This window comes from Prenolepis imparis, unplaced genomic scaffold, assembly GCF_030444845.1.
Source record: "Prenolepis imparis isolate NDT839.2.m4 unplaced genomic scaffold, iyPreImpa1.0 SCAF_10, whole genome shotgun sequence".
NCBI lineage: Eukaryota > Metazoa > Arthropoda > Insecta > Hymenoptera > Formicidae > Prenolepis > Prenolepis imparis.
Genome location: NW_028141168.1, coordinates 12,984,973 through 13,012,753, shown reverse-complemented (window position 1 = coordinate 13,012,753; position 27,781 = coordinate 12,984,973). Strand labels below are relative to the sequence as shown.

The 27,781-nt window shown below is 36.6% G+C and overlaps 6 protein-coding genes across 10 annotated transcripts; 3 read left to right on the top strand and 3 right to left on the bottom strand.

Moving 5' to 3' along the window:
• Positions 1-38: 38 nt before the first annotated feature.
• Positions 39-10,935, bottom strand: Htk (AT-rich interaction domain hat-trick). 2 transcript variants are annotated; one of them, XM_083047878.1, is made up of 7 exons: positions 10,709-10,935; positions 8,742-9,181; positions 8,425-8,670; positions 8,128-8,332; positions 3,341-8,048; positions 3,021-3,161; positions 39-2,842 (listed from the first exon to the last, which is right to left on the bottom strand). In XM_083047878.1, exons 1-7 carry the CDS (start codon positions 10,712-10,714, stop codon positions 2,799-2,801), a joined length of 5,790 nt encoding a protein of 1,929 aa, XP_082904004.1. In that variant the 5' UTR covers positions 10,715-10,935; the 3' UTR covers positions 39-2,798. The 2 variants fall into 2 exon arrangements, with proteins under 2 accessions (XP_082904004.1, XP_082904005.1); XM_083047879.1 differs by having other exon boundaries at positions 8,751-9,181.
• A 1,188-nt stretch (positions 10,936-12,123) lies between these two features.
• On the top strand, positions 12,124-15,176 carry Art1 (arginine methyltransferase 1). 2 transcript variants are annotated; one of them, XM_083047962.1, is made up of 2 exons: positions 12,124-12,258; positions 13,215-15,176. In XM_083047962.1, exons 1-2 carry the CDS (start codon positions 12,193-12,195, stop codon positions 14,295-14,297), a joined length of 1,149 nt encoding a protein of 382 aa, XP_082904088.1. In that variant the 5' UTR covers positions 12,124-12,192; the 3' UTR covers positions 14,298-15,176. The 2 variants fall into 2 exon arrangements, with proteins under 2 accessions (XP_082904088.1, XP_082904089.1); XM_083047963.1 differs by lacking the exon at positions 12,124-12,258 and adding an exon at positions 12,360-12,813.
• A 71-nt stretch (positions 15,177-15,247) lies between these two features.
• Sec10 (Exocyst complex component Sec10) lies at positions 15,248-18,368 on the bottom strand. The gene is made up of 6 exons (XM_083047912.1): positions 17,995-18,368; positions 17,288-17,731; positions 16,633-17,210; positions 16,069-16,557; positions 15,460-15,967; positions 15,248-15,388 (listed from the first exon to the last, which is right to left on the bottom strand). The coding sequence occupies exons 1-6, from the start codon at positions 18,025-18,027 to the stop codon at positions 15,290-15,292; spliced, it is 2,151 nt and encodes a 716-aa protein (XP_082904038.1). The 5' UTR covers positions 18,028-18,368; the 3' UTR covers positions 15,248-15,289.
• A 605-nt stretch (positions 18,369-18,973) lies between these two features.
• Positions 18,974-21,262, bottom strand: Rab1 (RAS oncogene family member Rab1). Its single transcript, XM_083047992.1, has 4 exons — positions 21,056-21,262; positions 20,084-20,480; positions 19,757-19,988; positions 18,974-19,677 (listed from the first exon to the last, which is right to left on the bottom strand). The coding sequence occupies exons 1-3, from the start codon at positions 21,076-21,078 to the stop codon at positions 19,788-19,790; spliced, it is 621 nt and encodes a 206-aa protein (XP_082904118.1). The 5' UTR covers positions 21,079-21,262; the 3' UTR covers positions 18,974-19,677; positions 19,757-19,787.
• A 40-nt stretch (positions 21,263-21,302) lies between these two features.
• Positions 21,303-26,229, top strand: LOC145941670 (uncharacterized). Of its 3 annotated transcripts, none has more exons than XM_083047901.1 (7): positions 21,303-21,663; positions 22,041-22,229; positions 22,363-22,662; positions 22,758-22,876; positions 22,948-23,194; positions 23,267-23,382; positions 23,488-26,229. In XM_083047901.1, exons 5-7 carry the CDS (start codon positions 23,052-23,054, stop codon positions 25,899-25,901), a joined length of 2,673 nt encoding a protein of 890 aa, XP_082904027.1. In that variant the 5' UTR covers positions 21,303-21,663; positions 22,041-22,229; positions 22,363-22,662; positions 22,758-22,876; positions 22,948-23,051; the 3' UTR covers positions 25,902-26,229. The 3 variants fall into 3 exon arrangements, with proteins under 3 accessions (XP_082904027.1, XP_082904025.1, XP_082904026.1); XM_083047899.1 differs by having other exon boundaries at positions 22,746-22,876; XM_083047900.1 differs by lacking the exon at positions 21,303-21,663 and having other exon boundaries at positions 21,919-22,229; positions 22,746-22,876.
• Positions 26,230-26,602: 373 nt separating this feature from the next.
• On the top strand, positions 26,603-27,660 carry Rps15 (ribosomal protein S15). Its single transcript, XM_083047995.1, has 3 exons — positions 26,603-26,715; positions 26,926-27,011; positions 27,273-27,660. Exons 1-3 carry the CDS (start codon positions 26,608-26,610, stop codon positions 27,619-27,621), a joined length of 543 nt encoding a protein of 180 aa, XP_082904121.1. The 5' UTR covers positions 26,603-26,607; the 3' UTR covers positions 27,622-27,660.
• Positions 27,661-27,781: the final 121 nt, after the last annotated feature.

The window sequence follows — 27,781 nt, the reverse complement described above, 5'->3', positions numbered from 1 at the left end:
AAGAATGCAGGAGCAATACAACTAATGCAATATAAGCATTATTTCTTAAGATAAGATTTATTTCTTAATGATACTCACTGACACAGTTAAATGTTATGTGAAACAATAATTATTTACTGCTTGGCGAGAGAGAGAGAGATAAAATTCCCGCATTGTGCTTACTATATGTACTATTTCACATGTAACGTCGTATGATTTACAGGGAGAATAATTGTTTTCAGAAGATGAGGATGCATTTATGACTGTGTATCTTTATACATAATGCGCAAACATACATAATATATACTTTGAGTTAAATAAACTTATTTTAAATTCTAATTATTCGTGGGTTTATCCCTTCAAGTGATAATTTAGATTGTCAAAATTACATTGAATTGTCACAATTTGGTATTAAAATATTATATATTCTAAACCAAAATTGACCCCAATAACACAACAGATGACTGTTATCACTTTATATTCTAATTCTTCTATATTTTTATTATATATATTTATCAATTTCTAATTTGTTAACGATAAAAACCTTTTATAGACTAGAATTTATACAATATAAATAACAAAACAAATAATTTAATTTTACACTTGACTTTATACAACTGAAAATTTTAAATATAAATTTCATAACTGTATTGTTTGAAATCGTAACTGAATAATAATGTAATTTTGAATGAAAAGAATATAAACTAAATAACATTTCCTTTTTTGTCTCATTATTTTTTTTTTAATAATAATGCATAATTAGTTGTATTTTAATATTAGAGATTTGTATAAAATATTGTATATTTAAACTTGCAGTAAAATAAAAACTGCTTTAATGTATCATTCACACACATACAAACACACACTCCTATATAGTACAAATTGTTGAAAGATTTTAATGTCAAAATGCATCCTCTGGTCTTCTCAAAAACAAGTACGCATGTATGTGCTACTGCAATATTTTTTTTCTGAAACTATTATACATCAAATTGCGCAGCTATATCAGAATGTGCAATAAACTATCAAAGTCGGACTTGTGTCTGTACCACACGCAATGTAAAATTATATACAATGTCGCGGAATCCTTCACAACTTTCTTCATTTTCTTCAGATTCATGTAATCGCGTTCTTACACCATAAAGCACATTCACATATTAATTTTTTTATAAAAAATATATGATATAAAGATATACATATATATGTGTGTATTTGTCCGTGTGTGTACGTGTGTGTATCTATATAAAATTTTATTCTTCTTTCAGACAGCTTTTGTGTATTTTCTTATAAATTTTTTCACCTAACATTTGATTCACATCTTCGCGATGTGTTTCTTAAAATTAAGTTTCTTCTTTTTTGCATCATTCTATCTAATTTTTTAATACTTGTTTTTTCAAGCACTCTTCGTGTATATTTTATATATATAATTTTTGACGTCATTTATTCAATATGATTGGAGTGACAGATTAAGAACCTTAAAGATAAAGTTCGCAGAGAAGATGCGTGTGTATAGACATGCTGATCGACTGTTAAAATAAAAAATTCTGCATAAATATCAATGCTTTAGTTGTGGCGTTCTCTTGATTTTATGTATCGCCCCAAATCCAGGGAAACAGGCATTAGATAAAATCGCGATAAGCAAATGTCTCCTTGATGCATTTCGATATATACGTAATATATCGAAATATAAATGCATTTCTGATAAATCCAAACGTGAAATAGAATATCGATGAGTAAATAATAGCTCTTAACGATAAAGAAACGCAATTAAATGTTACATATCAGTATCTATTTAATATCGTTGAGCTGCATTCACTATAACCTGTTACAAAACCGATCATGAAGAGCATGCAAGAAAAAAAAAAAAAAACAATACAGTAATTCCATGTTATTCCTTTATCAAGAGCATCGATATCCATTTACATGTGTCAATATACAAATTGTTTTCTCTCTCGTACAAGTATAAGTAATACCATCTTCACGCTGTTATTATACATAAATTAAAATACAATAATACAAACACTTCGTTTATCTCACGCTTATACATGAAGCCATTGCTCGTAATTTCCAGAATCACAAAATGAAAAATTGCAACATATTTATATTATTTAAATGAAAATTCTCTATGTATAACGTACATTACGTGTGACATAATCTCGCCAATGTGTTATTTCACAATATTTCGTGAATAATTTTACTCTAATCTCTAATATTTACATACTTCTTTCCTAGAGTATTAGAACGCGCAACATTCGTACTCGTGTCACTGGTATTTTTCTTATATACCTTGTCTTTTTCAACGTCTTGTGAAAACAGCTCAACCGCAACCGGTGTGGTCGTGCTCGAGAAACGGAAATGATAGCCAGCTTAGATTAATTACTTGTTCCCAAGATGTCTTTATCAATAACATATGTAACTATTAATAACACTCTCCTTTGTTTTTTATAACGAAAAAAAATGAATAATACTTGAAAAATGATCATCAGTGATTCATAATTTGTACTTTGTATCTGAGCAGGTGACAAAGGATTAAAATTTTTTAATCATTTAATGACGAAACTTGACGAAAAACAATGTACAATATATATCGTATATGAGTGTATCGTTTTGACAAACGCACTCTCATCGCTCTTACGACTATATCTACAATTCATTAATATTAATACAAAGAAAGTGTGCAAGGGCAAATATATTAACAAAATGAGATGTACGTAAGAGTTGTCATGATTGCATGATGCCCGTGTTGACGATTGCTACTTTTGGCTAAAAGTTTCATTTACTATTCGAGAAAAGAATGATTTCTTTTTTTCAAACTCTGCTTATCACGAACAAGCTTGCTGCATTTCTGCTTTAGCTGCTTTCATCGCTGAAACGAAACGTTTTATTTATAATGCGAAAAGAAAAAAAAATCATAGGATTAAATTTTCTAAATATTTTTCGTGTCTATGTGTGATCATTTATTGGCAAATTTCAGCGGTTTTTGAAGGAAACAAAACGAAAACTGTAGAGTTAGTGACAAGTGAATGATGTAGCGAAATATTTACCCTCTCGTTCCCGCCTTCGTAATTTCTTTCGACGTCTTTCTATACCGGCAAGTTCGACCTTCACGGCATTATAAGTTTTCCTCAAATCGGTTAATTTCTGCTGTAGTACAGCTATCCTTTGACTACCGTCCAATTCAGGATCTGCGAAAATTTAATATAACTATATATATATGTCAAATTATATGTCAAAATTAATCTATATACACATCATTGTATTAATACAGATTAATTTTGAGAAAAAATGCTTCTTTGATTAAACTAATCAGACGTTTTTTAACGTGTAATCAAATTAACATAAAATATGTTTTGTACCAACGTACCTAATTCGACATAAAAGTTATACTTTGTTGGCCTTGGTGATCTCGACGAGTAGGTACTAAGATCGGGGACGGTGGTGATGGTGTTGGCGTGACTCGTCGTGTTGTTGATCCCGCAAAGATTAGATCCTTCGCTGGTGTCGTCGCTGTCGCTCCCAGCTCCGTATCTACCGTGCCTACCGTTCTGCCTACCGGGTTTCTTCGGTATGGCAGCAGCGGCGGCGACGCCGCCGGAGCCGCACTCCGAGTGCTTGCGATTCCTCTTACGTTTCTTAGGCGACTGCATGTCGTCGCTCGAGCGTTTAGCGGGCGGCTTGAGCATTCTGTCCGCGCAGTTGACCTCGGAATTCGGCAGGGTGTCGTCCTCGCTGAAGCCCGGGTTCTTACCGGCGCTGTCGTTGTCCGCCTCGAAGCTGTCGCGATTGAGCTTGATGTTGTCTTCGGAAGTCGGCGACGAGCCGCCGGTTCTTTCTTCCCTAGGCGAGCCCGAGATGTTGGATATACTCGAATCGGGGGTAGTTGGCGGCGTGTTGTCCATCACCGGCGCGGCTTCGTTGCTCTCTCGTCGCTGCGGTGGCATCAGAACCGGTACGTGTTGCTGCTGCTGCTGATGTTGTTGTTGATGCTGTTGCTGCTGAGGCTGTGGCTGCCGCATGCTTAAGGATGCGTTCTGTTGCATGGGCAAAGAAACCGGTATCGACGCCTCGACGGTCTTTGGCAATGCCATGCTGAGAGTGGCGACGGTGCTGCTGTTGCTCGTCGTACTTTGGCCCGAGGTTGGTGCGCTCGCGAAAGGCATCTCCATCAGCACTATACTGCTTTCGGTGACCTCGCTCTTGGGCGGGCTGCAGGATGGACCGACACTGACTTGTTCGATGCTCTCGGAGGGCGGAGCCGGGGAACCGGGTATCTCCTCTTCGCACAGCAGCGAATTCATCGTCTCGCCCTCTTCGTCCGTCTTTGAAATCGGTGTTACTTCGGCCTTGAATTCTGCACACTCTTGCTGTTGTTGTTGCTGCTGTTGATGTTGAATATTTTGCGAAGCTTTCAATGGTTGTGTCCTTACATATCTATCTTGCGTATTCTGTATACGATCCAATTCCGCTTGTAGCTTCACGTCAAAGGTGGACGTCGATACTTTAACGTCTTGCGACTCCTCGTTGTCGATCACGAGCCTCTGCTCCGAATCGCTGCTGTCCGTGGAGTCTATAATGTGATCCTGATTGATCTGTTTCTTACGATTTTCAATTCTGTCTTTTTCCTTTTGATCGGTCACTTTATTATACTCCTCTTCAGACTGTTTACCGCCCTCGTTTACCTTCTCGACGCTTTTCCAGCTTTCGTCCCTCGCGACTTCCTGCAACTTGGTCTTGTGCTCAGCGACGATCTTTGCCTCCTCCTTGAATTTCTTCAGTTCTGCTTCTTTCTTTGGCTTCAATTGTTGCATCTCTTCCTCTTTCTTAATCGCCATACGCATAATCTCTCTGCACGGGTCCTTCACGTTAATCTCTTCCTGCTCGCGTTTCTTGTCGTCCACCTCGACCACAGTAATACCGCGATCCGCGTCTTTGTTTCTTTGTAAAACGTCTAATTTCTTTGACGAGTCTTTAATTATCTTGCGAGGGAGATCGGATGTGTCCTCGTCAGAGATCTTTTTGGTGTCCTTAGTTTTTCGGAACGCCATAGCGGCGGCCGATAATTTCTCCTCTATCGTGGACGTCGCCGGCAGTCGCGCGCTTATGGGAGCCGGAGGTGTCAAGATCGGCGACGGAACCGCGGCGATATCGAGCAGCTTCGTATCCAGTATCCTCATGCATTCCGACTGAGATTGTCCAGGCAACGACTTGATATGATTCTGTTTCTGGTCCAAGGAATTAACAGGTTTGCTAGTATTACTCATGTTGACTACTAGGGGGTGGGCTTCTTCCCTCGAGCATTCAGTTGCGGTGCTCGTCTCATTTTTCTTAGACTCCGTCGTGTCCGTCAATTCGCCGCCGGTGTGAAATTGGCTCTCCTGTTGATACGTCGTAAACACGTTGTCCTGGTCCGCCTCCGACACCTCGGTCTCCGATATTATCAGACGGTCTTCCGAATCATCGCGCGTGCCCTCATCATCCACCGGCAAATCGTGGAACAAAACATTTGTGCCAGACACCTTGCTCTGGGAAGGAAGTTCTTCCGGAATAGTTAATGATTTCATTTGATTGTATGACGACGTTAAAATGTTAAAAACATCCTCGCTCGCAATAAACAGAGAAGATTTATTGCTAGGAGCAACCGATTCGTTCGCATCGTCGGATCTCTTACCGAATAATTTCCTCGGTTTCTTTCGAGAATCGTTATCCGATGGCTCCGATGCTTTCGCCGTCTCTTTCAATACTGGCATCACGGTCGACGCTTTCTGCTTCTTCTTCGGACTCTTAGGCTCATCCTCAAATATCCTCTTCTTCAATTTATCCTTCTCACCGCTCGTGTCCCTCTTGTTCCTCACCTCGAACTCGAACGGTTCCGGTTCTTTAAACTCGTATATATCTTCCGTGCTTTCCACCTTCGTCTCGACAATTTCCACTTTCGGAGTCTCGACGGTTTTTTCCAACTTGGGTGACGCCGTGACCGCGACTACGCTCTCTTTTTCATCCAGCTTGACTTCGTCCTCGGGCTCCATCCTGATCAGATCTAACTTAACCGCTTTGTCGAAACCTTTTAATTCAGATCGTATCTGATTGAGATCGAAATCGCGACCTTTCGGTTGTTCGTCCTGGTCGCTATCAGGCTCCGATTTAATACCTTGTATTTTACCGGGTGGTCTTCTCAAACGTCTACCTTTACGCGGTTCATCCAGATTATCCTTGTCATCTTCACCGTCACTCACGTCTTCCGCTTTAATTCTCTCTTCCGCTCTGCTGCGCGTCTCCTTCCGTTTTCTTTCTTCCGTACCTCTTGATCTAGTCTTGGTCGGCTCAGTCTCGGTGGTGTCGGATTCGTAAGCTTCGCTGTCCTCGGTTTCCGACGCGACAGATATATCTGTGTGTCCCGAGGTTCTCCTAGTCCGCCTCCGATGCTCCATGCCCGACAGTTCTGCATTTCTGGTTGTCCTGGTTTGTCTGTTAGCAGGTGTGGCAGGACTCTTAGTTCTGGAACTAGAGCTGGCAATGGAGAGCGGTGTAGTGGATCTGGTTGGTTGCATCGTTTCCTTGTCCTTATCCTTTTCCTCCTTTTTAACTTCCTTCGCGGACGTCGGAATTGACTGACAAGTGTTACTGGAAGTAGGAGCGACGCTTTGTGCTCGGCGACGACTCTGCGATGCGTTAGCGCCCGAATTGCAAGTGCCTTTCAACTTATTGCTGATGTTGTTGGACGAATTCGTGCTGGGGGTTTGAGGCCTAGGAGTAGCCTTGATACGTTTCACCCTACCTTGAGCTTGCGTAAAATTCTGTGCGATTCTGAATGCTTTAATCCACTCGTCGTATCTCGTATTCCAACCTGTATAGTGTACAAGGTACATCGGTTCTGGACCGTCCTTCTCAATTTCGATGACTTTCGCTTCGTAAGTAACTTTGGATTCGTGTGTTGGACCGTAATATACCTTCAATTTATCGCCACATTCCACGGGACCCTTGTAACTCGGGGCAGTCTCCGTAAGTTGTTCATCCGCACGCGATTTCTCCGCTTCATGCTCTTTGCGTTTTCTTCCTCGTTTCTTTAATTCTTCGTCCGTTAAGCGTCGCTGCTTAGACACTGTTTTCTTTTCTCCTTCTCTGGACGGTGTTCGAGTCTCTCTTCCTTCGGAAGCACTTTTATTCTTTACAGTATCATCCTTCGCTTTGGATCTCGTTTTAGTAGCTTCTTCTTCCTTGAGTTTATCATCTTTCTTCTCTTGCTTTTTAGTTTCCGTCTTCTTCTTTTCGACCGTCTTTTTCTTGGTGTCTTCTTTACTCTTTGATTTGGCTCGACTGGACGATGCGGTTGTAGGGCTATTAGAAATAAGAGATGACGTAGAAGCTTGCGGCGCGGTTGGTTTTTGCGATTTTTCATTATTAGATGACGATTCAACATCTCCTTCTACATTCACATCACTCTCCAGATCACTATCGTTCCCTTCGGATTCTTCTTTCTTCTTTATTTTTACAATCTCTTCTTCTTTCACTTGTTCTTTCTTAATTTCCTTCTTCTCCTTCTTCTCGTTCTTCTCGTTTTTCTCGTTCTTCTCGTTCTTCTCGTTCTTCTCGTTCTTCTCGTTCTTCTCGTCTTCCGCAGCTTTCTTCTCGTCCTCATCCTTATCACTTTTTACTTGCGCCGGTGGTTGCGGCGGTATAGGAGTATTTCTATCTTTATCGCGGATAAGACTTCTTCCAGAACGTTGTTTACGTGTGCTACTTCGCGGATGATTTACCATGGTACAGCCTAATTTTTTATAAAAATCTTCAAAGTGATGCAAGTATTTCTTATAAGACTGTTTCACAAGATTGTATAAGGACCCCGAATTTTGCATCATTAAACCAAGTCGTCGTGTTACGATTTTCCATTGATTCTGATTCGTAACACGATTATAGCCACCTAATTTATGAACCGCCCGGAAAAGCCTATACAAGTCTATGTCTTCGGATCCGATCATTGGGCAAACATTCATAGGCGTTCCACGATCATCCATAAATTTATATAGCTGAGCCACAAAATGATCTTTCTCTTCACGCGGTTCGTCGTCCGAACTCTTAAAAAAAAAGTCACATTTTTCATAACCATCGTATAAAAGAAAAAAAAAAGTGTAAAAAATAAGCGAGAAATCTTACATCAGAGTCGAGTTCCCCATCATAATCACTATTTCCACTGGAAACAGAATGTCCAAATAGAGAATCCTTATCCCAGTGAGGTGGTAATTCGTTTTTCTCTAAGAATAGAAGCGCCTTCTCTACTGCAACCTTCAGTGTACTGTTTTCAACTTTATTAACCAATTCTTTTGTGAATTCTGTGGCTTCCTTCTTGGGTACTGTATAACTTAAAGAAAGATATTTATAAATATTTATAAAATATGTTTATAGAATATAATACAATAGCAATCGACTTTAAAACAAAGATTGTTCACTTACTATCTCGCATCTTTAAACGAACGCACCAAGTAGTCGTCCCTCACTCGTATTCTTACTGTATCTTGAGCAGTAGGTGCAACTACTAAACCTGGAAACCAATTATCTTTCTTCTTTTTGTCACCAAGTTCCACGCAAATCACTTTGCCGATTTCTGGTTCAGTTTCCATTCCCTCCTTTGCACCACCACTGGAGGAGGAATCGTGAGTGCCTCGCGGTGGACTGTCCTCATCTTCACTGCTTTCGTCCCTATTTTATGAAAATTTTAGGATTAGATAATGATTAGAATTCTTAAAAACAGACTTCTCTCCACCACTTACTGCGCTTGCCTTGATCGTCTACCTCTTCTACCCCCGATTACAGGATTTCCAAAGTGCTCTGGATGAGTCAACGGGAGTTGGTCCAACGTTTCACTCTCCGCAAAATGCCGTCCACTTTTCAGACAAAGAGCAGTTCTCCTTAACGTAGTAATATCCCCATCATCGAAAACTACAGTGTACTGACTGCAGTCTTGGATTTTGGTAATTGTAGCTTCAACAAATTCTTTCCGATCTGCATGTTTAGCTTCAACAGAGGCACCTACTCTTAAAGTCCCCTTGATTTGATCGTCGGCAACAGTTGCGGTTCCTAAACCTTGCGGTTTATAAGTTACGCGACACTTTACTAATCGCACCACCTTACGAATCTTTGCTTCGCAGAAGGCACCCTTATACTTAGCGCTGACTTCCGTACCCACCGATAGGGACGGTGGATCGTCTCCCTGTAATAAATTTAATATTCTATACTAATGTATTATGTCAATATAATAATAATAATTTCATAACAAAACTTGTAATGCAAGTTTAAAAAGTAACAAGCATTAACAAGTAATTGTGGAGAGAAGTATAGAAATATTTATTCATATATATATTGTATTATGCAAGTCTGCTCCCTTTAATTTTAATCAATGTTTGTCATTGTGCCTTGTATATACACTAGATTTTAACTTAAATTTTAAGGCACATAATAGCGATAATAGAAATTCCTTCTTTTTTTCCCCAGAATAAAACTTTACATACTCTTTATTCTTTTAATATTATTGTAATAGTTTATATTTCATGTTCATCTACAAAAGCACTAATTTGTTTAGTGTTGTAAGAATGCAAGACAATACTAATTTCTTATTCTTTTTTGGAGCTAAATAAATCACACATATTTTTTTTTTAACATTGATCATCGTAATAGCATGAAATATTTAATGAATAAAGTTCAACAATATGTATGCATGTATATCTGTAGGTAATATAATATTTTCTAATAAATTATACATGTTAGATCTATTTTAAGCCATATTTCTAATTCTAACTAATGTTTTTTTTCTTATTTAAAATAAAGCAAGTACAAATCTGTTATTGATTTCCCAAATCAAAAAAATACAACACAATCACATTGTAATATACAGTTGTACATTTGTCAATTCTTGAATACTGATTCTGTTTGTGTAGTCTCTTCTTTTTATCTTGCAGAGAGTAATAAGCTAATGATAGTACATATATAGAGCAAAATATTTCATATATATTTTGTTCTATATACATATATATATATACACACACACTTATGTATCATATGTGTAAATAGAGAGATAACTAAAAAAGGCATAATTATTTATGTGCTTGCACGCGAGAAGAAAGAATAAAAATCTAAAAAAATGTGGAAAATTGTAAAATAAACAGAATCAACGATAATACACTGACTATGTGTGTTTTGATAACCACGGTCATTTCAATGACGCTTCCAGGCATACTCCGTCGCGCCTTTCACGCCTTAGAAAGTATCTGCCTGTCAAAACTTCCGCGACGAGAAAGAACGCAAAAGAGAAGAAAAAATTTCTCCGATTTTTCGAGATACGTCTCGTATATCTACCCGAGCGTTTTGCCCGGCAAGAGATCCGCCAACATTCGACTCGTCACAACTAGCAGACAGAGAGAGAGAGGAGTGAGGAAGGGAAAAAGAGAAGAAAGGATGGAGCGAGCAAGCGAACGAACGAGCGAGAGAGACGGATAGATGGAGAAAGAGCGGGAGGGAGAGAGAGAGAGAAAAAGCGCGGATGCGATAGCGCGCGACGCACAACGCGTATGTCATAACGGATTCCACACAAAAATACAGAATATAAAGGATAAAAGCACGTACACACACGTACATATATACACAACGCGCGCGCCATTGAAACGAAGGAAAGCGTTAGCCGCTGCGATTACTCCGTTGTTGCTCTACGTCGTGCTACATTTTCTCCCGCCTGTTTACTCACCAGCATCTTCCTCTAGAGCTCCACGACGCGAACGTCTACTGGTATGGATGAAACGCACCAACGAGACATCGAAACGAACGCGTCCTCACATCGTCCCGCACTGTCGCGATGAAGCGGGACGAGTTTCGTGGACAGAGCAGCAGTAAACGCAGACTGACCCGCTTCGAGATGAGAAGGCAGACCTTAGCAGACACTCCTCTCCGCTCGGCAACACGATGAATGTGACGAATAGAGAGAGAGTGCGCGAGTGCGCACAAGATTTTCCATTGTTGCCAGGCGAACTTCCCTCTCGCGCATGCGCGTCAAACGTGGTGTCAACGAAGTAGCTAATTTTGATAAAATGGGGTTCTGTAGGGCCCCCTGTTTGATCGTGCCAGGAGATTGAGCGATCAACTGTCTCTCTCTGTATACGAGTACAATTATATAGGATGGTTCAAGTAATGTATGTAATTTAATACAATTTAAAAGATGTAATTCGCGAGATATAATTTAACACAAATTGAACGCAATGAAATTCTGGCGCCCATTATGTATGTACAACACTGTATCTCCTGCCGCTACATCGCGCATGCGCGCAAAAAGAAGCATCCGAGCAACATCGCATGAGATTCTCCTTGCTCCCTCCCACATTTTCATCAGTATAGAAAGTTCGGGGAAGATATTCTCACGGACAATACTTGTCATGCGTGTACGTGAGCTACGTCACTGCCTACGTGACTGATCTTTTATAGCAGCATGTGCTCGAGTACAACTTATGCTTCTTGAAGCCTGTATAAATTTTTCAGTCTGTTAATATTTACACTAATAATATAAGATATATTAAATATATGACGTATTAAAAATTATCAATCTTATATATAATAAATGTTCTAAAAATAATTAAATTTTAAAAGTTAACCTTTTGTATATACATATATTGATTAAATATATCATATAAGAAATGCTTCCTGAGATTTACTTGTTTAGCTTTTTCCAGTATTTCCTTGACTTTTTTTTCTACATCGCATTAAGCCCCTTGCACAATGCCAGGCAACAGGCAATAGGAACATGAAATAAAAAATATCCACCAATAAGAGCAGGGAATAGATATTATTCCCTGCTTTTATTGGTGGATATTTTCTATTTCCTGTTCCTATTGCCTGTTGCCTGGCATTGTGCAAGGGGCTTTAGGTGCGAATTGAAGGCTTCGATGGAGATTAGACCATTTCGAAAACCTTATGAAGTATTTACATTGCGACTGCTGTTTGATTAGAAATTCTCTATTCGATAGCCAATCATTTCGACAAACTCGTTATATTATTTTTACATTATATTTAATTTTTTTTATTATATTTTATTTTATTTAGATTCATTCGCTTACAATGAACTGTCAGAGATGTAAAAAAATATATCATATAACTGTTAAATATGTAACATTTGGGGGGCAACCCGATGACAGCGACGGTCCTGAGACGTGTCCAGTCGTCTGCTGTGACGCAGACAAGATGGCGACGAGTAATGAAGTGCCGGTAGAAATCAACCAAACCCGCGTGTATAACACGGAGAATTCGGTGAGTTTTTGCGAAACGGATAATCGGCGAGATGATGGAGGGCCCGAACTTTGCGGTCGCGTCGTCGACGCGCCGACACGTATCGCGGATATAGAACGCGCGACGAGGCGAAGAACGGGCTAGGAACGTCGTGTTTGTCGCGAGGTTTCGAGTCCCGCATCGTCCTCTCGCGTGGGGACTCGCGTGCAAAGCGTGGTCATAGGCGGGATAGGAGACACGCTCTTTTCATGTACCGCCGTATTCCGCGAACGAGACTCGGCGATCTTCTTCGAACGATAATGACGATGTTCGCGGATTATCGAGGCGTGAAATAATTCGCGCAGTTAGTAGCCGACGTTCTATATAGACAAACGGTAGCGATATAATACGGAGAGTATAGCGATTATAATATATATGCATATCGAGCGGTTGTTCGATCTCACAAAGAGGGGGGACGCCATTCGTTTTGGCGGCCACGTGCTTCTTTTCGTTGCCGGTTGGATCTTTCGTGTGCATGCGAATTCGTTGGATTTCGAGTAACCTTCGCCGTTTACACTCATGAACAGTAACAATATTGTAAATTTTCTTCCATCACTTTACGATATCGTATTAATTTTTTATAAAAATTGCTTCCCAGTCTTCGCGTGCCTCGTAAATGCGTTTGTAAATTAGAAACCTTTGTCCTTTGTGCGGCTTATATATATATATATATTTTTTCTTTTTAATTATAATAGTAGACCAAATATAAATGTTGCTTTATATATTAACTGATTTGATGTGCACGTGCGTCATTTTATGAATTAAAACTTTCCTAATTGTTACAATTTGATTCTGAATATCTTTAATTAGTTTTTTTTTTATCATTTTGATGCTGCAATTTTACAGTTGAAGCTTATTTATAAATCAAAGAGATATATATTATTATTAAATAGCCTCTTTGAAATGCTAATTAGTCTCTGTCAATATAAATGTTACAGACATCAAAAATGGAATCTATGGATATAACAGCAGAGCCTCCTATCCTGAATAAAGATATCAATGCATCATCCTGTAAGGGATCTGTATCCGTTGATGATATGACTTCGAGAGACTATTATTTTGATTCCTACGCTCACTATGGAATACACGAAGAAATGCTAAAGGATGAAGTACGCACCGTAACTTATCGTAATTCAATGTATCATAACAAGCATCTCTTCAAAGGGAAAATTGTTCTTGATATTGGCTGTGGCACCGGCATTCTCTCCATGTTTGCAGCTAAGGCTGGTGCAGCTAAAGTCATTGGTATCGAGTGCTCTAATATCGTCGAGTATGCAGAGAAGATTGTAGAAGCAAATAATCTGTCCAATATTATAACGATACTTAAAGGAAAGGTCGAGGAAGTCTCATTGCCCGATGGAATAGAGAAGGTCGATATAATAATATCCGAATGGATGGGCTATTGTTTGTTCTACGAATCCATGTTAGACACAGTGCTCTTTGCCAGGGATAAGTGGCTTCGCGAAGATGGTATGCTTTTTCCTGACAAGGCGACCTTATTCATCTGTGGAATCGAAGACAGGCAATACAAGGACGAGAAGATTAATTGGTGGGATGATGTGTATGGATTCGATATGAGTAGCATAAGGAAAGTGGCGATTAGCGAGCCACTAGTGGATGTTGTTGATCCCAAACAAGTCGTTACAAATGCATGCCTAATCAAAGAAGTTGATCTTTACACAGTGACGAAGGCAGATCTCGAGTTTTCATCGCCGTTTACCCTGCAAGTTCGTAGAAACGACTATGTTCAAGCCCTAGTTACATTCTTCAACATCGAATTCACCAAGTGCCACAAACGTATTGGCTTTAGTACCGCACCGGAAGTGCCATATACGCATTGGAAGCAAACGGTCTTCTATTTCGACGAATACATGACGGTGAAGAAAGGAGAGGAAATTTACGGCGTATTTTCGATGAGGCCCAATGCTAGAAATTATAGAGATCTTGATTTCAGTATCGAGTTGGACTTTAAAGGGGAGTTGTGTCAAGTACATGAAACTAATAACTACCGTATGCGCTGATATTCAGTCGATTGTGTGTCCGCCTCCCCTTTTTTTTTCATAGCTCATGAGAAATCATTTAATCAAACCGATTGAGTCGATTCTCTACTAATTATGCAATTATAAACGATGATCGCAATTATAAACGATGATCGCAATTATAAACGATATCGATGCATGCGTCGATAATAATGATACATGAGCTGTCAGTCTTTAATTTTAAAGAGTACGAGATGATGCTTCCCGATTAGACGTTTAATGTAATGACTTTTATAGACATTCTATTCTATAAACGTGCAAATCTGGATAATCTAATCATATTTATAACATTAAATTCGAACAAACGACGAGATATTGTAGTAAGAAAATAAATGAATTTTCGCGCACAACTGAAATCTACCAGTTTGACACTTAAGAAAAAAAAAAAAAAAAAAAAAAAAAAATTTTAATCTTAAACATGAGTGTGTCTTGACGATATCTCATCGTAATGTTAAAAAAAAAGCTACTTCGTGTGTGTATAATTAATATGTCTGACATGTAATAAAATATAATTGTGCGCCAAAATTCTTTGTCTTCAAAATTATTTATTTTTATATATATTACAGAACTTTGTGTGCTTAAATGTACATGATAATGCTATCAAAAATTATGAAATGCTTGACAGAATATTTTGCAGAAATTTTAATCTGATTAAGATCCTTACACAAATCTTTTATTATTGCATATTTTTAATCGACATTTATTTGAGATTTATTAAAAAGTAAATAGAATGGATATATTTGAAGAGTGGACTATTTTTTTGCGAACGCCCTTTTGTATGTACGTGACAATGTGAACGAGCCTAATGGCGAAAGTCCTCGAAAAGTATTTTAACATATAAATACAATTATATAATTTTCAGTGATTGCTTTTATGTATTTGGTAGCAACTATATATATTTATATACATCAATCATTATAGAAAGGATTAGGCTGAAAACAAAGTATTTTTTCTTATGTAAGTAGACTATGTCATCATGTTGCCAAGCCTTTTAAACAATTGGCTAACTTTTGTGTCTTGTAATCAGTTCTTAATTGAATAAAGTTAAGTAGAACGGTGCGATCAAGTGTCATCTGCAATCACAAGGAAAATATATGTATTTATAAAAATATATCCCTTAAAAATAATAATTCGTGTAACATACCAGTTGTTCTCCTGTGCAAACTTGTTTCAGATTTTCTGGCTTGACCAATAGCAAATTACACAAGGCATGTAGAGTGTCAAAGAGATTTGTAACAAATTCAACATCAAGTTCCTTAATGCACTTGCGATATTCGTTCATGTCGCATATCGCGCACATAGCACCAGCAGAATTAAATTGAAATTGTTGCAAATTATCATAAATAACTTTGTGGAATCTGATCCCTAGTTCCTTGAGAGCGGTGTCCAAGTGTCTGCCGTCCAAAGTGTTTCGTATCAGTCGTATCATTCCGCTTACGTATTGAACCACTACTAAACAGGCGGGAGTATTCACAGTATCCACATCAGTGTCCGGTTTGAAATCTGTCTTTTTCTGTTCGTTTTGTAGATATATCTTCACCCAACCTACAATAGCGTTTATGCTTCTGTCCAAGCCAGTGTCCAACTTGACATCAATTTGCTCCAAAATTGCTTTTTTCTTTAGCAAACACTCGGCGTGTTTGGGTGTCGATCTAGAGAAAAATCATAGTCTAGTATTACCGACTCGCATTACATGATGTAAAAACGCGAATTGGCCCATAGTGCAATTAGGTGAATGAAGAAAAATACATACAAGACAAGAGGCAATACACTGTCGTTGAACTGTTCCTCCAAGAGCCGAACGATCGCATTGCACTGATGCACCACATTGAAGAAATAAATCTCTGATTGCGTCCTGCTCTCCGGTATAGGAACGCTTTGTAAACCTAATTCCAGTGCATAGTCTACGTGCTCGCTTATTAAATATTGTAGTAATATCTCCAAGATTTGGAGTGCATTTCCGGGTATATCATTAGACTGCGAAAGTAATTGGCATCTTTGAAATGCGAGCTTGCTTCTTTGTAATATTGCAATTGCTAACTCTTCTGATAGAAACGTCTCGCCTCCATAGTCCTCTATTTGAGCAATATTTATATTCGTTCTTGCACCTAATACAGCTTGCAAGTCTCTACGCAATTCTTGAAATCCACCTGTCTGCAATTGTTTTTTCTGATGATTCTTAGATTCGTAATATTCGATAAGCAGCGCCGCTGACTTTTCGCGAAACGCTTTTATTTCAATACTAAAATGATAAATGACAGATAATTATTAGCTTATTATATTTAAAACATTATTATCTTTGAAATCGCAAACTTACGTAATATAAGTATCCAAATATTTCTGGAAGATATTTCTGGTGAGTTTAGCAAGGTAAGTATCATCGGTGCCCATATTGAAGACTTTGAGATCGTTGGACAGCTTAACTGTTCTTGTATACAGATCAAACAAGTTTCTAAGATATTTTTCAGAGTCATTTTTGTCAGCTAATTTGGCCACCGCGTACTTTTGAAGGCGCAGATGATATATATTCAAGACAAATTTGGCCATCACTTGCTCAGGATTGGAAAATACTTGTTGCATAAGTTTTTGGTATTTTGTACACATAGGTATAACATCTTGAAAGACGTCTTTTCCACCAAAGGAACCCATCTGACTTTGTTCTATAAACGCGTCGATGCACTGAGAATAACCTTTGAAATTAGCCAGAGTACTTGCTAGTTCCTTCATACGTGGCGCATCTTCTCTGCTATGCGCTCTCGCAAACTCCTCAATCAAATTCCGTTCTATCTCGTCGTATTTAACGTTAATCTTTTTTTTAGCGTGTTCGAATTTTTCAGAGGGTAATTCTTGAGCTGTGAGATAAAGTTTCTGTATCACATCTGCGGCTTCATTCAACTGCAATAAACAATACTGATTAAACTTTGATTATTTTGTTATTATATATTATTTAACAATTGTTTATATATTTTTACCGAAGATTTATCAGTGAAAATTGGATCCGTCAATGGGCCTGGACTTAAAAATTCCGAAAAGTGTCTCATTAATTTTTGAGCCTCCACTGCTCGCGCTCTTGGTGTATTGACACTTTCTAACTGATCTCCCAAGTGTAGGACTTTAGTAGCCACAAAGTTTATTCTCTCGTCTAATTGATGAAACAACTCGATAGAATGTCTATTTCTCTCTTGCAATCCTAATATCTCAACCGCATGCCGGGCTTCCTCTTCTTTCAATGCAATCTCCAGTTTATCGCATTTCTTTTGCTGACGTTCCTGTAATACCTGCAAGTCCTTGATCGCTTGCAAAAAGGTCTCATGAACGATAACCGGATCGAAGAATGTCTTTCCTCCATCTTTCGTATTATCATTGACAGTCCTCCAAGCCAAACGTTCGACAAACTCTTCAGGGTCAAATGGATCCTGCGATATAGTTGTAACTCGTTAATATTTGACCTCTTAATTAGCGTAATTACATCAGTAATACATTACAAAGAAGTTTTCTGAACATTGTGATAAAATAAAACTTTATTTTTAAAAAACAATTAGTTTTTACTAATAGGGCGACTACTGTTATACGTATAATATTGCATTATATACATAGATCATCTTATTATTAATTTATACATTAAAGATCGAAACATAAATAACCATTTGAGGAAAAAGAAAAAAAGAGATTGATATACCTGTTCCAATTCCTTCATATATTGTTGCATCATTTTGAAGCCGATTATGCTCGCCAAGGGTTATGATTATCACGATCAATCTCGAAGAGCACGCAGGATTTACAGAGCCGGACGACTGTTCGTTATTTATTCCATCATAAATTTACACACGTGCATTCGATTTGACGATTCCATCTCGCAATTTGCGGATCTTGACAGATCTGATCTATCCGCAATCATCTCACACCGATGACATTTAACAGGGAACTGTCATTTTCGTAGTAACGAATTCGGCCGCCAGATGGATATGTCAACCATCTGTCAACGTGACTCTTCACGATTGATTTTCCAGGAGTGCCTGGGATTACCAAACACGTGGCAAAAGCTACACATCACAAAAAAATCCGTGTATATATGAATGATAAATATATACACACACACACACACATATGTGTGTGTTTATACACGACATACAGCTCCAAAATAATTGATTAGGAAGAACCGATGACTCTTTTCCCCTCCCTTGCAAAATTTAAAGAATGACTTGTTTTACAGTCGTATTTTATTCTCTTTTTCGCATTTTATATATAATTACAGTTACTATATTTGTAATCGAGTGCCGTTATTTATCGTATACCCGTCACAATAGCTTTTCTCACGATACAAAGATACGGTTTGGATTAAATATGTAACTGCGTAACATCTTATCTCGTATAAAACATCCCTCGTTTTTCTACGCGATTCTGGAACTCTGTAATAAATTCTCTTATCGATTCTCGGATCGCATCTTGAATTGTGAAAAAAAAAAAAAAAGATAACGCAGGGGCAATCGAACGACAGAATTCAAGAGGACGCAAACAAAGATTCCGCATTCTATCGTTTGGCCTGATGCGCTCGTTTATAAACGCGGGCGATATCTCTCTCGAATACATATTGTACATATATGCATATATATTTGATATATATATATATAAGGTATGCTACGTATGCGTTCTGAGAGTTTTAGTGTTGAAATATTTATTAATATGTTATTATAAATTACACTAATGAGCTGTGTAAGAAGAAAAGGAAGGGCGGCGCATCATTCGCGAGGGAAATCTTACTAGGGGGAAAAAAATGATCTAAATATTTGCGCGCATCTCTGTGGGAGTAAACGGAGAAAACAAAACGAAAAATGGGAAAACGTTTTGGATTATAGTATAGAGGAATAGAAGCAGCTCCGTGCGGGCTAGACACTGGGCCAAAACATACACTCCATATTACAATTAGCTAAAAAATAAAATAAAATAAAAAAAAAAAAAAAACAATGTACTTATCTTTATATAACCACCATACACAATATTATTCAATTTACTTCTCAAAAGCTTCGAGTTGCCCTTATTACACGCACGCTTACACCCGCACGACATTATCAATGCTAATTCGACAAATTTATCTCGAGTCGAACTTGACGCTAGAAAAAATCGTCGAGTGACCACGTCCTTTCTTCTTTGGAAAGAAAGATATGTAACTACAAAAACGAAATTCAGGGCAGGCGGACAAAAGTTTTGTACAACTCTGAGGAAGAGTTGGTGGTCCATGAGTGAGTGTTAGATTATTTCTTTCTTTCTTTTTTGGTTGGCGTAAACTGAAACTTCTTCATGTTCTTATACTTCCAGTAATAAGTTTAATTTTGCAGTAACCGTACCGCAACCATTAGATGTTCTGTGAAAGAGATAACAATTGTTTTTCGTTTGATAATTGTTGAATTGATTAGGTCTCCCAACTCTTTCGTTTCACTCACTTTGGTTAAACGGGATATTAAATTATAATTCTCAGCAGCATCCAGATTTAGAAGATTCAATTGGACGTCCATGCTCTATTTTCACCTTGTTGGCTGGATCACTCGCTCCGCTCGAGGGTGGACCAACTCTGAGTTTTATTTCAGCGGCCATTGTCATAAAAGCTTGCTCTACATTCATCGCATTTTTCGCCGATGTTTCCAAAAATGGTATGCCCAGTTGATCCGCATATTCCTGTTTAAAATAAAACATAGAAACATAATGAGAAATTATAATCGACATAGATAAATCGTACAATGTACTTGAAAAAAGTATGCATCATTGTTTACCTTGGCTGTTGTGTAATCGACTACTTTTTTAGTGTGAAGATCACATTTATTGCCGACTAACAGCTTATTGACGTTATCACAAGCATAACGATCAATTTCCTCCAACCACTGTTTTACATTGTTAAAAGTCTCCTGGTCTGTGCAGTCATAAACAACAATAATACCATGCGCACCTCGATAATATGAACTTGTAATTGTCCTGAATCGTTCTTGACCTGCCGTATCCCAAATTTGCAGTTTTATCGTCTTTCCATCTAGATCGATGGTTCGAATCTTAAAATCTACACCAATGGTGCTGATGTAACTTTCTGTATACGTGTCATCGGCAAAACGCAGCAGGAGACACGACTTTCCAACACCAGAATCCCCGATTAGAAGCAATTTAAATAAGTAATCGCTGAAAACAGAAAATATTTCAGCTCGTGCATATCACAAATTTGTCATTAAACATTCTTATAAATAAAAGAGCAAAGCACGATTTTTATAGGCGAAATTACATGGATTTTGCAATCGAAACGAGTATGCAAAGTAGATGCACAGTTGGAAAAAACGTTCCACAAATTAGTTCTTTTTTTAAGTTTCAAGTAAACATTCTAGACTTATGAATCATTGACGCGCATCTATCGACGACTGAAGGATCAAGGTCGATATATACGCGTAGCGCTCGCGAAAGTGTAACGCAGCAAAATATTGAAATATGGACTATGGATAGAAGAGTGCCATGTTTTCAGGTAGTAGGGGAAGAAGACGGAAGGGATGGACGAATATCTGTCAGAAGATGAAGGTGAAGATTAGAGGATCCCTATCCTCCCCCGTCTTATCTCTCGCTCGTCCTTTTAAAAGGACCTACTATCTCGTATGAAGAAACGCGCGCGTTTCTCACGCTCGCTCATCGTCTCGCTCGATGCGATGACGCGTAGCGCGATAGATACGATGCACTTTACGCCTCTGCGCAAAAGGACGTTTACTCACTACTCGGGATTCATCGTGGACATGCTACGCCGAGAGCTAGCGTTCGGCTACTTGGAGTATCCCGGTCCGAAAGATACACGGCTTCGTGGTAAGGCGAACTCGGTAAACTCTATCGGGATCACCCAAGTTCCGTAAAATACGACGGAGTTGTAACAATGGCGGTCACACGGCAACTCCTCCCGAACCAACGAACGAGACCACCACCATTGACGTAATGCCAGAATGGCAGCGAGATGCTGCTCCACCGTCTTTCGCCGGTGACGTAATCGTTCGAGCACGCGACACGGCTTCTATTCTCCCGGATCTTTCCGCTTCTCTCTGCCGCTCCCTTTCGATTCGTCAGCAATGATGTGTCGGATGATTATAGCATAGTCGGGGAAAGAATATTATTCCTCACTGGCATCAGACCCGTATATTTTCGTTCGATGGAGAGCCTACGTAACCCTGTAGAGGATTCGTTTATTTACTGGACTGAAAATTCTTTTCTGTAAATATAAACTTTAGATAAATGTGTCTTTACGATAAATATATGCAACGATGAGAGTGGGAGAATGATAAAGAATTTTTCATTCGTGATTGTGAATATTCTTCTAGATTCACGTCTTAAGGTATGGTTTCTATCAGTGGAATTGATTATGAATTCTGTAATTTTTTACAGCAATAATTTATCAAACAATCCATTGAAACGATTCTTCTTTTATGTATATATTTTTTATATACTTAAAGAAAGAGAAATGCTTGCTAGGATCTCGTAATAATTTTATGCAACATCTCAGAAAATTTTCGTACATTCATAGAAAGCAGCTTTAAACTGTGACTATAGCGAGTGATAAATTCTTGTATTTATCTCGCACGGTCTCTTGAATATTTATATTGTATACAAAGCATATATATATATATATATATGCACGTGTAAATATTTTGTGAACTTAAATAAGATAAAAAAATCAGAGTGAATTGTGTAAATATGCTTATTTTATTTCAGAAAATGTGACTGCTTAATCTTATTGCATATCTATCTGTATGCATAATTACTATAGAGCTCACAATCAGAAGTTATATATGTGTTCGTTCAACTCTGCTATACGTATACAAGTTTTATATATTTTACACATAATGCGTGAATACTTCTTATTTTAATTGCTTGGTATATAAATATTGAAAAAAGTAACTGGTGAGTAGATTGAATTATTTAAAAATAGTTAAAGAGTGATGAAAATATAATAAATAAGTAAAGTTTACCTTCGTATATTACTACATCTTTCTTCTGTTTACCACTTTTAATTCACACAAGCATTTGTACACAGAATCTTCATTGATGTCGTCGAATTCTTTAACACAAGCACTTCCTAGTGAAGTATTCTTCAGAAATGCCAATGGGGAACGGCTAACACTGGAAGATAAAACAAGCTTGAATCTGTCGAGTACTGACAATATCATAAATTTTTCACTGCAAAGCGAAAAAAATTTTAATGTCAATTTGTATTTAGTATTATTCTGTGCAACTCTCTTTGTATTGATCATATCAGAAACTTTAATTCCTTTCATAATATCAGTGTGCATTTTGACATTGCAGTGTAAATCATTCATCGCTTCTGCAAAGCGAGGTAATTTTTTTTATAAAATAAAATTTTTAACAAATTTATTTCATAAAAAATAAAATTATTTATATATATGTATTATTTTGCAGATACATTGTTAGTTTTAGAATTAGTAGGTGTACATATTGAAAGTAAAAGAGGATTTGGCATTTTTACATCTATAGAATTCTTGCCATGGGACACAGTAGAAGATATATTTATCAATGAAGTCATAAAAGGAGTAAGTTTATTTATCTTTATTTCTACAAAATCAAAACAAAGCAATTTGGACTTACAAGTAAATTATTTCAGCAAAGAGTGCTCTATTATCTTACATTTATTGTAAAAGAATCAGTTGGTAGGCAGAATTCAAGAAGATTAGTTCCATTGTTTCAAGATTTATTACCTGAAAGAAAATGCCTGGAATATATGTACGGACGCTTAGCCAACTTAATTGGCTCAACCAAGAGGAAACTCTCTTAACCATCCCTGGTTCATATTGGCTATGTCATAAGAAGAACATATACAAGTTTATCTTTAGATATCATCGTACAGTGAAGTAAGATAACAGTGTTAGCATATATTCCTATATTTTAGAAATTTTATTTATACATGAGTTTTCCATTTTCAGGAATACTGTGCAATTTTCGTATGGCCGAGAATTATTAAAAATTGTTAGAAGAATTATAAAATGTCATCCAAATCAAGGTCAACAGTTTGGCACCCCACATCTTCTTGTCACTTACAGTATCCTTTTTGGTTATTATTCATATATATTTTTTTTTAGTAAGTAAGACTATAGTAGATATAGCAAAATTATTGAAGTGTATATTCCTTTACATCAAAATATAGATTGTACATCTTGGACCCGTCAAGATAAAATGTTTGCAATACTGAAATTCCAACAACGAACTAATGCTGCAACATTTTCACATGCATTTGTATTAACTATAAGGATCTATCCTTCGTCAGAACACTCGTTGTCTAGTTTAAAATATCCTATTGTCAAAGAAGCTGATGCCGGTACTACATTTAAAGATTTAAATGTTCCTTTGGATACCGAAAAGAAAATTACTAAAACTGCAATATATACTGACAAAGTATCTTCAAGAAAAGTTGCAATATCTCAAAAGGAAGATCAAATTTTAAAATATAATGAGGACACACTTAACAAAACGTCAGAAACAAAAGTATCCAATTTGCAAGATAATATGAAAAATCCAGAAGATTTTGAAAGTCTAAATGCAACAATTAAAAATGAAACGACTACAGACCAAGTGCATTTTATTAATACAGAATTTCAAGATAACTTAAACGAAAATAAGTCTACAAACTGTAATATTAAAAAATGTGCAAGAAGCATAGATCAACATCCTATTGGTCATGTACACGAACAATCCATAAGAGAAACAAAGAAGTTGGATAAAATTGCTATTAGAAAGAGAGACGGTATAAATCAAGAAACGAAATCAATAACAAAAAAATCAACTCAAGAGATGCAAAATATTCCGAAATACAATTTTTTTTCTTCACTGAAATCGTCTCTAACAGGAATGAACAGGATAAATGATGATGTTGATAAATGGACATTATCGAGTGGATTTGGTTTTTATGAAAATTCGATGGAGCAAAATATTTGTTCTTTAAATGATAAAGACCTTTTAGATGACAATGGAAAGACAATTGGTGAGATTATTGTAAACCCTGATAATAAACCAGATCAGTATAATAAATCTCACAAAGCTCGTAAACAAAAAAGCAGAGAATCCGAGAGAAAAACCGTATCCGACGATAAGATTTTGCGTTCATCTAATATTACCGATTTAGTAATGGAAGGATTAATGTTCACTATACGACAAGATCAGGATAGTGTAGCTGTAATCGAACAAAAAACCAAGCTGGAGATTGATGAAGTATTAGAGAATTCTGAGAAAGTCGAGACAAAAGCTGGAGAGAAGTGTTTATTAAATTCAAGCTTACTAAGACTCGAAAACTTGGTAACAATGATCGACTCACCGCGCGAACGTAAAGACCAGCAACATAAAACTACTTGCCATTCAACTTGCAATAACACGTGCTTACCGTCTTTTAACATTTTTCCTAGCAATGCTGTACATAATTTAGATGCTAATAATGTAAACGAAAAAATGGATAAATTAAATATTCCTACAAGTTATGACAAGCATAGTATTAATATACAATATTTATATCCGTGCAAGCGATGGCAGCACATTTCTTCTAGTATTAACAATAGCGATGATTGTTCGACAAAAGGAATGATAACAGAAAGAAGCGAGCAATCAATGAAAGAGCAAGATAATGATAATAAGCGCGATAGAAAGGATATTCCTGAAGTTTTTCAGTCTGTATTATTTTCTGAAAAAAAGAATGCAAGATTGCAAAATAGAGATTTACTGACGAACAATATAGATATTGAAGAGACGAGCAAGTATGAAATGTCTGTGAACAAATTTTACAAGTCAAATAATTCGCTAACATGCTCTTTATCAAATCCAAGAAAGATATTTACAAAGAAGGAAAATTTTATAATTTCTGAGGAGTCTGGTTCAACGAAATTGTCACGACTAGAGGCAACTAGTCCAAGAATAGTTTCAGATAAGACTGTTACCATCGAACAAATGCCACTGGCTCTACAGAAGGCTTTACATAGAACGCGTAAACTTTCTTCGACATCCAATAGTGAGACGTTACAATATGAACGAAAAACGCATGATACAATATTGACAGAGAAGGCAACTTCCGAGACAGCTATCTCATTTATGGACAACAATATAAATTCCAATATAACAAATAACACGTCTATCGAATTTACACTTGATTCTGAGGAAATGAAAAGCTACAACGATGAATCTTGTGGAATAATCGATAAGGATGCTTCAGAGATTAATAAAGACACGTGTGTGAGAAATATAAAAGAAGAAAATAACGAAAGTTATCGCATTTCACGAAGAAGTTCATCGTCGAAGAACGGTTCGCCAAGAAAATTGCAAGATATTACAGATGACTTTTACTATGACTTGTTGCATGCACGTAAAGATAATGCCATTCGACAAAGATGTCTCAAGAAACGACAAAGATCTTTGAATAATCCCAACAATATTAAAAACGGTAAAATGCGCATAGAAATGTTAAAATTTATTCAAGACATTACGGAAGGTGCTAGAGTAGTGGTGAGACGGCTGAATATAGACAATAAATCCAATTTGTTGGAAAAAAATTCTACTTTAGCAACGTGTACGCATTAGAAATTTGGTGTCGAAGTGGAAATTTATTAATATATAATTTTTATTGTACTCATATAAACGTACATTCTATTGTATATTCTCATAAATACTGCATATACTCCAAGTTATTATAAATTGTAAATAAGATAATTGTAACTTTTAATTCTCAACTTCTTATTCTTATCTTTTAATTCCAACTTATAAATAAATGTAATTGTTGCTGATATAAATTGTGCACATTATATAAATTCTTTTGTGATTAGATCTCGAAATTTAAATTAATAAAATTGTTTCTCTTTTCATGTGGCAATGTTTTATATAGAATATACATTATATCAAGAAAACACAACATGGATTTATATTTTTTATTTTATAGATTAGAGAATATTTCTTTTTCTTTTTTTTTTTTTTTAATTTTTATTTATTGGATAAAAATTGCGAGAAGTACCATTATGTGATTTGTATTATATAATTATAGTGTTATATTTGTGTAATCATCTATTCAAGAATATTTATTCTGAAGAATATAAAATTATATACTATACATATATGCAAATTCTATACAGAGAGGAGTAATTTTAATTAATTAAAAAAAAAGTTGTGAAAATTTCATAAATACAATTAGAAAAACAGGTGTAACCCTCTTGTCAATTTATAATCTATGACTCGAGCTAATACTTCAATCTTATTGGTTTCCATAAAATTTTATTTGCTCAATTTTTCGCGCATGCGCGTTTCAGGTTTACTGTGTATGCGCGAAAAACCAACACTGCTTTCATCTTTCATCGATCTTATTCTTTCTGTAGAACGTTCGGAACGTGAAAACATGGCTGAGGTAAATTTCCGAAATTTAATATTGAATCTAAGAAAATCTCGCACATCTATTACGTTAAACTAAATTGCATTAGTTGTACATTTTATTTAGTTGTTAATTTATGTTAGTAAAACAATATTAATGTACGATAAGATATTTATATATGTGGCAGGTATCTCGTCTCTGATATGTGAAAATATTTAATTTTTCGTTTCTTTTTACCTTTCACAGGCAGATGAAACTCAGAAGAAGAAGAGGACCTTCAGGAAGTTCACCTTCCGAGGGGTGGACCTCGATCAACTGCTGGATATGCCAAAGTAAGCTGCACTGAAGATTGTTTCTTTAAACATAACCTCAATCAATTCATCTTCAATTAATTTAACTTTACATAATATTACAATCTATATATTTTACATGTTTCTTTCCTATGAAAATTGAAATTAAATAAGATTTATTTAATTTACTATATCTCTGTGACTTACATTTTGAAAATAAAATCTGTAAATCATAGAAAAAGAAATGATTAAATGTAGCTTAAGGAAAAGATAATTTTTTACCAATGAATAATTGTTTTTCAGTGAGCAGTTGATGGATTTGATGCATGCAAGAGCACGTAGACGCTTCTCTCATGGTTTGAAGAGGAAATCTATGGCACTTGTCAAAAAGCTGCGCAAGGCGAAGAAAGAAACACCACCTAACGAGAAACCTGAAATTGTCAAGACTCATTTGCGTAATATGATCATCGTTCCAGAAATGGTCGGCTCGATTGTTGGTGTGTACAATGGCAAGACCTTCAATCAAGTTGAAATCAAACCAGAAATGATCGGTCATTATCTTGGAGAATTCTCCGTTACATACAAACCTGTTAAACATGGTAGGCCTGGTATTGGTGCTACGCATTCTTCACGATTTATTCCACTCAAATAAATTGTACTTTTTGTATCAATAAAAAATGTAACAAGTTAATTTTGTTTTTATGAATATTATTTGCAAAAATTTACTCATAACTTTATAACAAAAACAATATTCTTGTAAAGGAAATATAAAAATATGTAACCAAGAGATTTTTTTCATGATTTAATCACTT

Coding starts and splice junctions, on each gene's coding strand:
- Htk (XM_083047878.1), bottom strand. Junction 8,671..8,741: donor AGACGATCAAGGCAAGCGCA/GTAAGTGGTGGA, acceptor TTCATAAAATAG/GGACGAAAGCAGTGAAGATG. Junction 8,049..8,127: donor ATGGGGAACTCGACTCTGAT/GTAAGATTTCTC, acceptor TTTTTTTTTAAG/AGTTCGGACGACGAACCGCG.
- Art1 (XM_083047962.1), top strand. CDS start 12,193: ATGGCGACGAGTAATGAAGTGCCGGTAGAAATCAACCAAACCCGCGTG. Junction 12,259..13,214: donor TGTATAACACGGAGAATTCG/GTGAGTTTTTGC, acceptor TAAATGTTACAG/ACATCAAAAATGGAATCTAT.
- Sec10 (XM_083047912.1), bottom strand. CDS start 18,027: ATGATGCAACAATATATGAAGGAATTGGAACAG. Junction 17,211..17,287: donor TTTTCACTGATAAATCTTCG/GTAAAAATATAT, acceptor TGTTTATTGCAG/TTGAATGAAGCCGCAGATGT. Junction 15,968..16,068: donor AGTGTATTGCCTCTTGTCTT/GTATGTATTTTT, acceptor ATTTTTCTCTAG/ATCGACACCCAAACACGCCG.
- Rab1 (XM_083047992.1), bottom strand. CDS start 21,078: ATGTCCACGATGAATCCCGAGTA. Junction 20,481..21,055: donor TCCACGATGAATCCCGAGTA/GTGAGTAAACGT, acceptor TTCTGTTTTCAG/CGATTACTTATTTAAATTGC. Junction 19,989..20,083: donor TCGATTACACAACAGCCAAG/GTAAACAATGAT, acceptor TATTTTAAACAG/GAATATGCGGATCAACTGGG.
- LOC145941670 (XM_083047901.1), top strand. CDS start 23,052: ATGCCTGGAATATATGTACGGACGCTTAGCCAACTTAATTGGCTCAAC. Junction 23,195..23,266: donor AGATATCATCGTACAGTGAA/GTAAGATAACAG, acceptor TTCCATTTTCAG/GAATACTGTGCAATTTTCGT. Junction 23,383..23,487: donor ACATCTTCTTGTCACTTACA/GTATCCTTTTTG, acceptor ATCAAAATATAG/ATTGTACATCTTGGACCCGT.
- Rps15 (XM_083047995.1), top strand. CDS start 26,608: ATGCGCGTTTCAGGTTTACTGTGTATGCGCGAAAAACCAACACTGCTT. Junction 26,716..26,925: donor AACGTGAAAACATGGCTGAG/GTAAATTTCCGA, acceptor TACCTTTCACAG/GCAGATGAAACTCAGAAGAA. Junction 27,012..27,272: donor CAACTGCTGGATATGCCAAA/GTAAGCTGCACT, acceptor ATTGTTTTTCAG/TGAGCAGTTGATGGATTTGA.